This window comes from Chiloscyllium plagiosum, unplaced genomic scaffold (assembly GCF_037043375.1).
Source record: "Chiloscyllium plagiosum isolate Xiang-an unplaced genomic scaffold, Cpla_swu_hap1 HiC_scaffold_23, whole genome shotgun sequence".
Classification (NCBI taxonomy): Eukaryota; Metazoa; Chordata; class Chondrichthyes; order Orectolobiformes; family Hemiscylliidae; genus Chiloscyllium; species Chiloscyllium plagiosum.
Window position 1 is genome coordinate 24,973,222 of NW_028270161.1, and position 13,226 is coordinate 24,986,447.

At 45.4% G+C, this 13,226-nt stretch overlaps 1 protein-coding gene across 4 annotated transcripts in view; it reads right to left on the minus strand.

The window, feature by feature from the left end:
• flncb (filamin C, gamma b (actin binding protein 280)) overlaps nt 1-13,226 on the minus strand; it is a 58,192-nt gene extending 44,966 nt beyond the window's left edge. For all 4 annotated transcript variants that reach the window (XM_043713906.2, XM_043713905.2, XM_043713904.2 and 1 more), the window contains exons 1-6: nt 12,838-13,226; nt 3,187-3,435; nt 1,247-1,344; nt 917-1,064; nt 530-648; nt 279-356 (exon numbers count right to left, since the gene is read on the minus strand). In XM_043713906.2, the coding sequence (XP_043569841.1) occupies nt 279-356; nt 530-648; nt 917-1,064; nt 1,247-1,344; nt 3,187-3,435; nt 12,838-13,174 (1,029 nt within the window). In that variant the 5' untranslated portion in view covers nt 13,175-13,226. The remainder of the gene's footprint in view (nt 1-278; nt 357-529; nt 649-916; nt 1,065-1,246; nt 1,345-3,186; nt 3,436-12,837) is intronic.

Below are 13,226 nucleotides of genomic sequence, written 5' to 3' on the forward strand. Positions count from 1 at the left end.
TCGAGATGAAAGTAATAGAATGGAGGAACAAGCTCAAGGACCTGAATGGCCTCCTCCTGCTCACTTGAGGAGTTACAAGCTTGGTCCAGTCCTGTTGGACTCGGTCTTTCCCCAGATTCTCGACATTGTCATTGAAAGGTCTGCAGGGCAATGAAGAGAAACCCAGCACAAACCTAACTATGCACAAAAAAAATAACTCAAGGATCAGGGAGGGGGACAATGAGAATTGGTTAATCAAGAGCAGAGTGCATATTTGGAGTAGAATGTGAGAGAATTACCTTGTGAAGTCCAGCAACCTTGGGTATATAGGACACCGAGTATGTGCGATTCTTATCATTGTTTGCGATCACTCTGGCCTGTACAAAGAAAGGAAACAATTGAGTGAGTGCCCTTCCACACTAACCAGTGCTGGTCACTCACCCACCCAGAGCAGCTATCAGTCACTCAGGGAAGGAGGGATTCAGTCCCAGTTCTACAGTAGTCAGAGCATACCCACAGCACAGACTAAACCAAGACTTGCACACATTACCTCTTCAGTATGGCCTTCAGGGTCCTCCACATAGACTAGGACCTCCCCAAGACCCGCATTAATCGTCTCCACTGTGAACTCTGCTGGCTTTAAGACCACATTACCCTGGGGGGCGATTCCTGCAACCAAGTCAAACATTAATGATATCAGACATTAATAGTATGACATTAGACACAGGTCAAAAAGTGCAGACAACTAGAATTATGGAACTCTATTAAAAAGACTCATGGTTAAAATTTTACCTCCAATATGGACAGGATTTGGTTAACCAACAAAAGGAATTAAAAGGATACAAGGAAAGGTGGATTAAGGTCACAGATCAACTATGATCTCAAATGGCTAGATAGCTATTAAATGCTAATCTCTTTCCAGTCCTATGTTCCTTACCTGGTCCATAAGCACGAGCTTTCTTGGGGTTGATTTTGGTCCTGAGGGGGGCACCAGGTTTGAGTTTTGCCTTGGGGAACTGGGAGAGGTAGGTCATCACTGAGTGTTCATCTACATTGGGGTCTACAATCTCTTCAGGAGCAATCACCTACAGTGACAGGAAGCAATAGAGAAATCAGTGAGGACAAAGGCAGGGAGAATATTCCCAAAGCCAACAGCAGCAGTAAGATGGCAGCTTGAATCCAGTGTTACAGGGGATCAATGTCTCACTACAGCAGAGATTCCATGAAGCTGCTCCACAGAATCTGCTGTAACTGAACAGATACGTACCTGAGGGACTCCCAGCCAATCATCAGCCTGTTGCATGGCCTCCCTGGCATTGTCCACAGGTTGGTTTGGGTCCCAGTCCAACCAGTCAGGGCACAGACCTGCAGGCATAACAAGAAATCTTGCAATCAAGGAGCAGGGAAACATTGTATCCTTAGTACATTGCTGGGAAAAGCCACATGGAGGTGGACAAGAGATTGTGTTCCAATAGCAGGACTGTCCCACCCACCATTAAGACCCTCCAGTTAGTTCTTGCTCTGACAATGTTGCAGTCTATTCTACATATTGTCTCCACTGACTGTGCAGCACTCGCCCCATACTGTCACCTAACAGTATACCATTGCTTCATGCCCCTCCATCAATGCAACAGTGTAGCACTCTCCCTGTACTGTCCCCTTCAATTACACAGCATTCCTTCATTATCACTGCCCCACATTGCAGTGTTCGTCCTGTTTACACTTTGGACAGTCCAACATTCTCTCCTTACCCTCTCCAGGTATAGTGCAACTCTCCTGCAGTCCTGCCCTGGGCACATCAGCCCAAATTATGGGTATGGGTCTGTGGTTGGCATGAACCTACAGCTTCTCACTCAAGTGTCACACCAATAATAAAGACTCCAACATTGCCATACAGAAGAGCCTCAAACTCCCCTCTACCACAGATCAGGGTAGCTCCAAATTCAATCCTAATGTAGCTCCCTGAAGACTAAACTGCGATCAGTGAATGGTCAGCACCAAATGCTCCTGGCTTGGAGGAGGACTGAAGTAATGGGGGTGGGGAGGGGCCTCCTTATTTGAAGATCACCAGATCTCAACATGATTACATATTTGATTGACAAGATTGATAATTCACAACATCAGCCCCTGCTCTGGGCCCAAATCATACCAGCTTTTGTTTTCTCTCAAATCCCTGTACACTCAACACCACTTCGCTGTGCTTTCAAACCCAGTCTGAACTTTTCTGCCTCAAGGTAAACACCAGGAACCTCATGTTAACTCTGGGAGAGGCATGTTTGGCAGGGTGGGGATGGAGGGGAGGGAAGATAGAGAAATAAATACAGACATGGGGTCATTGTTAACACCCATCTGCAACCTGTCCATGCCAGTATCCCTTGCAGTTGCCTGTCCCCTCATGCCTCAGCCCCCACACAGTGACACCACCTATTTTAATGTCTATTCTTGACAGACAATTCTATAATGCTGTCACATTAGGCAGTCCCTTGGCAAGCAAGGGTGACTTATGTTCACTCCAGAGCTGTGGATCCTGAAATAACTAAACCATCTAAAATGATTGAGTCACACGCTATGCGAGTGGGGTTTGAACAGGTGAGGACGTGGAATTCTGATTTTTGCACAATTCTTCCACTATTTACACTTCGTCTCCACTGGGGGAGATGGTGATGCGAGAGATGGTTGGACTCCTTGCTCTTTGGAGCAAATCTTCGACATTCACTGTGCTATCTGAGCTCTACTTTCCCCCAATGATTTCACAGAATCCCTGCTCCTGGTGGACAAGTGGGCCTTTGGGTTTGTAGTGATTCCCCCACTGGAGAAGATAAGTGATGGTCTCAAGGATGCTGCTGGCAGAAGCAGGGAGTCTGGCTTGCTCTATCGAGGGTACCACATCTTGCTCTTTAGTTTCTGAACTGTATCAGGGCAAAGGTATACATCTCAGCATATCATACAGTTTACATTACAATTGGCTCATTTTATTAAGACATTGATAGTGTTCCGTGATCCGCCTACTGCCTACAATAACCCAACATCACCACCCTGCATCTCCCCAAACACTCAAAATACATGCACCTACCGATGACCAATTACAGAATCAGGCTCCATGTTTTAACTTCACGATCCTGGCACCCAACCTCAAAAGTCTTCTTGCTCTTCTGAAATCTGCACCCCCCCACTAATTGGTGATGCCACATCCACAGAGTTCCTCACCTGGGGCACAGTTGTCCACTAATGCACCCAATGCCTTGCCATCCTGCCAATCCCGGTTGAAGTTGGTGATTGGAAGTTGTGGAATCTTGTTCTGAATCCATCCCAGCAGCCTTTGCTTGGGAGTCTGCTTCTTGACATCTTCATCATCCTCATCCTCCCACATGGGCATAGAGATGGAGTAATGGAGAATGAGGGTCCAGATCAGACCCAAGATCAGCTTCAGGTTCCCATCCACAATGGCCTTACTGTCTGAATAAACAAGAACAGGGGACAGAGTCATTACTGAGCAACAACTTCAAAACATTTAAAACATCAAAAACAGGAACACAGTGCTGAGCTTGCAAGATGGAGGGCAAGTGAAGAACACTTAGGAAAGGAAAATCTGAAATTGAAAAAGGAAGAAATTTATACAAGGTTTCTCTACTGGCATGTGGGGCAAGGGGAGAGGAGAGGGGGGGAAAAAAAAAGAGCAGTTCAAGTAACATTCCTGATGTACACTTCCTAGACCAGTAGTGGTAAGGTGTGCCCAAACACAGGCGGCTAGTGGTAAGGGGAAAGGAGATTGGTGGGGGAGAAAAAATAAAAGGGGACAGGATTTGGCTCAGGGAGATGCTGTCAGATTAGATGGTCACAGGGGCAAAAACATTCCCAAAGCATTGAACCAACACAGACTCCAACCCACCTAATCCATGCTGCGCAAGTCCTCGAAGGTTTTTATTAGGGGATTCTTTATCTAACCCACACTGGACTGGTCCTGGGAGTGAGTGCTTGGTGAAACAATGCATCCAACCCACATTAGTACTTCCCTGGCTCATGTATGCAGGGACAGGCCAGATACTCAACTGACTATCTGAACGTCAGATGCGATTTACAGGAAGAATACATCGTTGAGGGTCATGAAGTAGGTCATGTTGAACAGTGACATCCCACAGCCTGATGAAGAGAAACACCAGTGACCCCTCCCCATGAGGGACTCTCCCCACATGAATATCTGCCTCACTCATCTGAAGGTTTCCTGAACTCAGGCCACTGCTGGCAATCTTCTAGCCCATCCACAGATATCCTGGCTGGTGCACTGTGGGCAACATGGATTTCCTCACCCAGGTCTGGGGATGGTGTGCTGAGCTCAGCTCCTTATGACTCTTTTTCCAGTGTCCATCGTTTTTTTGGGTTTTTTTGTCTAGTTTATTTTCTCCTTCATGACCTCGGTTCCTGTCACTGAAAACACTGCCATCAGAAATTCCATGATGAACGGAAACTTCAGAAATGTAGATTTCCACCAGCAGTTCCTCTGCACGGATCACTTTCTGCACTAAACACCCACTCCCAATGCAGCCACCCAGTGTTCCTCGCACAGACACTGCAGTGCCCCCTCCCACAGCCTCCGAGGGAGACAGACCACAAGGGTAATACTCTCACCATTAGTTGATGTGGGACCAATCTTCGCTCACTCGTCAGACTAGAGAAATCCTTATTCATCTGTTACCAAATAAAGCCTGACGTTGGACAGCTAAAGTGCCACACAGTCTGCTGTAAACATTCCGCAGCTACAGGTGATATAACTGCCCAGACACAAACCAGTACTGAAGAGGGGGTGGCGGGGTGACTCATACTTTTACAATACAGGGTATTCTAAATAGATGAGAAAAAAAAAGGTTCTCTCCAACCATCTAAAATCAGCAAGTCTGCACAGTTACATCATTTTACCTCAAACAAACTGTAGCTGTGAACAGTTACCCAGACAGTAATCATTATCCTGAACAATGAGTGACAGTGATTAGCACTTCATAGAACGATCAGCACAGAAGGCGGTCATTTAGCCTATTGTAGCACTGCCAGCTTTTAAACAAAGGGTTATCCATTTGTCATGCTCTCCAACTCCTTCCCTAAAGCCCTGTCAATGTTGTTCCTTTCAACTATTTTTCCAAATCTCTTTTGAACATTATTGAATCTGCTTCCACCATGCTGCATTCCAGATTTCAACAACTCACTGTGTAAAAATAATTTCCTCATGACATCTCTGGTTCTTGTGCCAAAACCATTCATAAATTTTGAATAGTTCAAAATCAAAAAAAAAGTTTCCATTTAACCTTCTCTGCTCCAAAAGGAGAACAGTTCCAGCCGATGTAACTGATGTCCCTTAGCCCGGGTACCATTCTGATCAGCTACTTGCTACCCTCGCCGAAGCCATGACCTCCTTTCCGAGGCCCCAAACGGATCACAATGCTCCAGCTGGGGCTAAGCCAACCATTTATACAAGTTTAACATAATATTGCGGTTTATGCATTTATTCATAAAGCCAAGGGCTCCCGCTGCTTTTCTTAAAAATCAGCTTTCCTAAACTCTGCCTTCAAAAGATTTGTGAACATAGATCTCCAAGTTGGTGTTCCTGCACCTCCTTTAAAAACTTGTACCATTGAGGTCATTTTTACCAAATCATATCATTCCACACCTCAGTTGATTGTGTTTGCCGACTTTGCCAGTCCAAATACTCGGAATTATGTTACCACCCAGCTCATGGTTCACTACAATTCCAAACTTCCATATCATCTGCAAACTTCAAACTTATGATCAAGTCCAAATCATTCTGACCAAGCAAAATAACACTGTCTTCTAGGGACAGAAAATAATATTTTCAACTACTTTCAATCCTTCAGCCATGTTTGTATCAGTGTTTCAATATTGTGGGTTTTGAATTGTACCCCAAGAGTATTAGATGGTACCATATCAATTTCCTTTTGAAAAGTCATACACATCCTATCAACTACACCATCTTCATCAAACCTCTCCATTTCTTCAAAAAAAAACTGATTGGGTGTTTTGACCAACTTAATCTGCCTTCAGCAAATCCATATTGGCCTTAGTTAGCTTCATAAGGTTCCAAACATCAAGTCAAAATTACATCCCAAATTATTCTAGACTTTCAACTGTTTCCACCATAGGTATTAGCCAGGCTGAGCAGAACAAACAGGAGTCTGTACAATTGCACAGTGTTGGGATTGAGTGTAGGTGAGTGAGGCAATGGCCTAGTGGATTATAACTGGACTGTTAATCCAGGAACCCAGGGAATGTTCTGGGTCCTGGTTTCAAATCCTGCCACAGCAAAATAAAAGTATGGAATCAAGAGTCTAATGGCCATGAATCCATTGTTGATTGTTGAAAGAACTCATCTGGAAGCTGCTGTCCTTACCAGATCTCATTTACATGCAACTCCTGACCCACAGCAATGTGGTTGATTCTCAACTGTCCACTGGGCAATCAGGAATGGGCAATAAATGCTGACCTAGCCAGTGATACCCACATCCTGTGGAGGAATTAAAAAACAGATGGGGGTGCTGGTTAGAGAGCGACAATGAAACGGAGTGGGTGTGGAGCCAAATTGAGGCTCCAATCAGTATCCAGAATCAGTAATTTCTTACTTTTAAATTCAGGACCCGGTGTATGCTCAAAGGTGAGCAAGCGAAGAGACATGTTTAGTTGGTAACTGAACCAAAACCAGTTTCAGTTGATTCTGGACAATCAGAATTTGGGATTAAGTGACAAAAAAAAAAAAGGATATCACGTTCCAATTTCCAGCTAACTGCCTCCTAAAAGATACAGTTCCCTGTCTCTTGTGTGTCAGTGACTCTGTAGAACAATCACTTCACAAGTTTCAAGTTTCACTCCAGAGAGTGGAGCTGGAAAATCTAGCTCTAAACCTATAAAGCAACACTGAGGGAGAATTGCACTAAGGTGCCAACTTTCAGATGCCACATTAACTGGAGGCCAGACCTGCCTGCTTGGGTGGATGTAAAAATATCCACCCTGTCATTTTGAAGAGATGGAGTTAAGAGTTTCCTGGCTCATTTATTTCCTAACCCAAAAATATCATACGTTTCTGATTGTGGACATTTACTGAACCTGGGTATATTTAAAAATAGCCACAAAAGAATTTTAGATGCTTGCAGATCACAAGCAGCTCTGGATAAATGCAAGACTCTCCCTCTGAGCACCTCTCCCAAAACCCCCCCGCTGCTGATAGACATTTGTCAGTTGCCACATTTCAAAGCATCTTCAGTCTAACATCTTAATTTGGACATGGGCTGAAGCTGTATCTTTACAAAAGTCTAATCTAGAGTGGTGCTGGAAAAGCACAGGTCAGGTAGCATCTCTTCACAAAAGTAAGAAGTACTTATAACAGTCTATTCAGCCCAAAAGGACCACATCACTGTTTCTCCTTCACACCATTTCAGGAACCTACACAAACAACTTCCATTCCTTTCCCTTCCAAAGGAGTTTATCTAGCTTCTCTTGCATGCATCCATTCAATTCAGCAATTCCTCTTTGAGCCAATGGGTCCAGCATTCAAGCCATTCACTGTATAGAAACCTCTTCTTTCCAAATTCCCAGGTGGATCACTTATGAACAACTATGATCCTGAAATGTTAATGGTGTTTCTGTCTCCACAGATATGGAGAAATATGCTGGGTTTTTCAGTGTTTTCTTTTTATTTCAGTTTCCAGCATCCACTGTATTTAATTTTAACTAACTACACAGCCACCAATTTTGGTCTCACCAGAAGCTGAAATATCTCAAACACTATGCTACCAAACAAACTCATTTTGGAGGCCCTCTATCTGGTCATAGTTTCCTCCCCACCGCAATATTGTCTCACGAGATTATATGCCCTGATGGGTTCTTTATCCCATTTTGCTCTTAAAGTCACAATCACTGCCAGCTGAGTTTGAACGGTAATGTAGACACTGACATTCTCCTCCTAGTTGTTCTTGCAAAGTCATAATAGGCAGGAACAGTAGGCCAACACTGGGGCCTGGGTCTCCTGTGTTATGGGGTCCTTTTTCCAAGATATACCAGCCATGAAAAAGGTGTGCATTTCTGTTCGGTGCCTAGCTCAGAATCCAAGAATACTACTAATCTACAAATAATCAAATACTGCATTTCACAATAAACTCAACTTTCCCAACCAGTTTATTCAGCTAATCCAATGCATAATAGACAGCAGATAAACGACACAAACATTAGGGTATGGAAGGATCCTAAAAACAAGGAGATAAACAAAAAGTAACAGAAAGCAGGAGGACAGGAAAAAAGTTAGATAACTGAATGGCAAAGGGACAGGTCAGGTCATTGGAGTAAAGGTTATCATTTAACCAACATCAGATAAACTTTCCTCAGCGGACGGAGCAGGGAGAGGATCAGCAAGCTAGGATGGAAGCTCAGATTCACAAAATGGTTAAAACCTGCAAACACGGCAGTCAGTGACTGGCAGGAACAGCAACAGCATCAAACCCTGGCAGAGGGGAGCAGAATGCAAGAGGACCAACACTTAACCACAAGGGGCCAGACCTTGGGCCAACACGTTGAAATAATTTACAGTATGAATGTTTACATTGCCTTCCAAGGGCCTGATGTGGGTTTGCCAAATGTCCAAAGAATTGGCAGAAACCAATCAAACTGCCACCACAACCTCCAGACAGCAATAAGCAAAGCTATATGGTGTAGGAGCAGGTGGTGGCCACTTGGCCCAGTTAGGTCTCTTCCATCATTCAGTGGGATCATAGCTGAGCTGAATCTTCAACTACACTTTCCTGCCTTTCGCCCCATAACCCTCGATTCCCTGACTAATTTAAAACCTGTCTATCACAGCCTTGAATATACTTAAATGATCAAGCCTCAACAGACCTCTGCAGTAAAGAGCGACACAGATTTGACAACCCTCAAGAAATTCCTCAAACTAGTTTTAAATGAATAACTCATTCCTTGGAGATTAAGTCCTCTGGTCTTGGATTCTCCCTTATGGGGAGGAGAAATAACCTTTCCATGTCTACCCTATTAAACCACCAAAGTTTCAATAAAAAGATCTCATCTCATTCAGCTAAACTCCAGTGAGCACAGGTCCAACTTATTCAATCTTTCCTCATAAGAAAATCCCTTCATAGCTGATATCAACTTAGGAGAACCTTCTCTGGGCTATCCAGTGTCAGTACATCTTTCCTTCGATTCAACGGGACCAAAACTAGACATAAGGCAGCTTCAGGTCCACAGCAGATATACTGTCACACTCTCACCTGTAGAGAGGCAACAGTTATTTGATCTCATGTGGAATTATGCTCCTGAGTTCCTGTGTGCTGACATTGGCACTTTCGCTCCCACTCTATTGAGTAGAAGAAGTGAGAAAGTAAGTAAGAGACGTACTCACTCTTTATGAGAGAGATTCAAAGTTGGAATCATAGAATCCCTACAATGCGGAAACAGGCTATTTGGCCCATTAAGTCCACACTGGTCTTCTGAACAGCATTCCACCCTGACCTACCCCACTACTGTATGCCCATAACTCTGCATTTTCCATGGCTAACCCACCTAGCCTGCACATTCCCAGAAACGATACACAGTTTCCCTCGGCCAATCCACCAAACCCACATATCTTTGGACTGTGGGAGGAAATCAAAGCACCCAGAGGAAACCCATGCAGGCACAGGGAGAATATGGAAATTCCACACAGTCATCCAAGGCTGAAACCGAACCTGGATCCCTGGCACTGAGGCAGCAGTGCTAACCACTGAGCCACTGTTTGGGGTGGGGGTGGGGGGGGGGGCTGTGACATAGAAGGGGTTTCCTGGGATAAATCCCCCTCTGCCAACTACATTAGGAATGTGGGAGGGACAAACTATCTGCCAAAAACCTCAACGTACCAGTGCAGATTCAGTCTAATGGTTATTGAAGTTTCCCCACTCTGTACTCAAACTGCTGAAGTGAACCAGTCACACCCTGGGGAGATTTGGGTATTTGACAGCACACTGTGGTTTGGACCCAGCAGTCAGACAAATGAGCATCAGGACAGGAAGAGAGCAGTGTGACATCGCAAGCTGTCAGACTCCAAGGTTATCACTGACACATTCCAGCCAGCTGCACAGGCAGCTGTATATAGCTCCTGAGCTCAGTTCATGGAGGAGGGGGATGGATAGCAACTTGGGACAGGCGTGACTTTGCAAGTGTGGGGAATATTCTGGAAGGGTAAGGCACAGAACCACTGCTGGGTAACCAGATACCTCACGGTCAGGGATAACCTGGATGCTACTAGAGAGAATGATTTGACTCAAAATGGGGGAGGGGGGCAGAAACTGAGAACCAATTCATTCGTGATGTCGGATCAATCATATTTTAAGATACAGGTGGATACATTTTACTTGAATAATAGAACAGACTCAGAACTGAAAAGCCAATTCTCATTCAGACACCCCAAAGCAATTTGTAACAAACTTAAGGTTAAGTGAGCAGTTTGGTTCAACTAGAGGCTTGAACATGGGTCCCTCTCCTTTTGTGGTAGTAACTCTCACTTTGTAAATTAAGAGGTTGAGAGTTCAAGTCTGACTTCAGGGACTTGGCAATGTACAAAATAAATACAAGACTCATCTATCTATCAAGGCAGCTGGATTTAGACATGAGTGCTCACTGAACACTGAGAAAAAAAGTGTCCTGTGGGTATATAGCGAAACTTGAACTATAGCTTTCTGATAGAGCTTGACCTGCCTGGCAATTTCCAGCTTGTCTACGGTGGGGTTACTGGCTTTGTCCAACAAAATACTGTCTGCTTAATTCTGACCCATCACAGTAAGAAACAGCCCCCACCACTGCCATACTGCCTGTCACAAAACAGCCAGAGAGGCAAGCAGCAGTTTCCCTTGTTGCACAAATTTGCACTTGTAGAGCACCTTTAACAATAAGATACTTCACAAGAGAAAAATCACAAAAAAGTAGAGAGGAAGCCAAGAGAAGAAATCTTCAGACTTTTGGCTCAGGAATAACTTAAGAGGAGCTAATGCTGGAACCCCAGAAATCAGGGTCTAGATTGTTCAAGGCATGCTCCCCAACAGTTACAAGGATTAAAATAATACAAAGACCTCTAACAGCTTGTAGAAGGGCAGGAGACTATGGAAGAATTGAAAACAAGGATGAGAACTTTGGCCAGTGAAGGTCAGCAAGCACAGGGCAGGGCTGGTGGAGAAACAGGGAGAGAGATAAGACACAGGCAGAGTTTCGGATGAGTCGCCATGTATGGCAAGTGGAAGATGGGAAGCTGGCCAGGAGATCACGGCAATACCTGAATCTAGAGGTAACACTGGCACGAATGAGAGTTCCAACAGCAGATGAGCTGAGGTGGACACTGGCAATCTGGGTGGTGAAGGGGGATGTGGAAATCAGACATTCCACTTGGTCAACTAGGAGACCAGGGCTGAGAACGATCTGTGTCAGCCTCCAGTCAATGCCAGAAATTAGGAACTCCCCAGCCCCCACCCTCACTAACAGAAGCCCCTGTGATCACTAACAGGCTGTGCCAATTTTTACAAATCTCTACTTCTGCACCTGTTACAATTAACAACTGCAGGACACTCACACCCTGTCACTCATATACTTAAACCAATGATCTCAACTGATAGTATTGTACTGAGCTGCACTGGTCCTCAGTTAAAATGTTAGCCAGGGGCCCACAGTTCAGCTGGTGTGCAGAAGACCCAATGAGTGAAGATTAAGGAATTCTTCCAGTGCCACAATTAACATTCTCTCTACCAATATTACCACAAAGACAGCCTCAGTACAACCTATATCTGTTCAACCCTCCTGCTGTAGTCTCAGTTGCAATGTCAGAAATGCTGCAGCCAATTTACACAGAGCAAGATTCCATAAACAGCAGTAACCAGACTCTGTCTTATTAATAAATATTGGTCAGGCCATGCTTTTTTTCCCCCCATACATAGTGCCACAAGGACTTTTACATCCATCCACAGAGAGGGCTTTGAGTTAATGCCTCATCTGAGGGACTGCACCTACACCAGGGCAGACAATATATGGCAGCCCACTCCCGAGGTCAGTCTGGATTTATGGGTTCAGGTCTCTGCGCTAGCACTCAAACACGCGCTTTCTGACTCAGTGTTGACAGAACCATCTCATTGCCATTTGTGGGAATCTTGCTGTGGGTTTAATAGCTGTTCCCTTCATCTAAGAAGTCACTGCCAAGTAATTCACTGCAGCTCTAGCACTGCTTGGCCTTACTGAGAGATGTGATAAGATTCTGCATAAATAGAAAATCAGACTTCAAGTCAACGCAATATTCACCGAAACGTAGCGCAGTGGCCATTCGGCCCACCGTGGCCGTGTCAGCTCTTTACAAAAATTATCCACACTTTCTTGTTCTTTGCCCGTAACCCAGCTATTTCCCCCCCCCCCAACTCCCCACTCCGACCATCCCCTTTGCTACTAAAGGGGATTGTTAAACCGGTTTCCAATGGCCTTAGTAAGACAGAGAGATAACAATTATCCGCTCCTCTTCAACAAACTCATTCCAGTTCTAATCAAAGTTTAGCAGCAGCCGCGTTAACTCTGCCTCCTCTCCGGAGACACGCGTATGGGGTGTAACGCTCGGCTTTCTTTCGCTCTTGGCAAAAGCCACTCGCGATTTCTTCACATTGATATTTTTGAGGGGAAGCTAAGTGCTGGGTTTAAACTCCTGTGCAGTGAGGAGTCGGGCCAGTGCAGGGGGCGGGGGTTTGGGGTCTGGAGTCACTCACACCCCCCCCCCCCCACACACACACACACAGACAGACCCGGGACTGCCCTGTCCCTCGGGGAGGGAGAGAGGGCTGTTGTTCCTACCGATGGAGACCAGTTTAATCCTCTCCCTGTCCAGGAACTCCAGCGCCACAGACACGTTCTCCAGCTTCATCTGGCGAAAGTTGGGCCGCGAGTGGTACTTTCGGTACATCTTCTTCTGGCTGAGCACCTCCAGCAAGCCGATCAGCTTGAGGCCATCGCTCAGGTCTTTCTGCAGGTCCCCGATCCTCTTGTTCATACACTTGAGGTGCTCGTTACACCAGCGGGTGAACGTGTTCTGCTGGATCTTCTTCCAGGGAGCGTCCTCCGCCAGGTCCTTCTCAGTAGCCGGCATCTCCCCGTCCTCCTGGCCATTGGCCGCCGCCTCTTGCTGCTCCATTGTCCGCCTTTACAGAGCGGGTCCCGCCGCGGTAACTCTCTCACTCACGCTG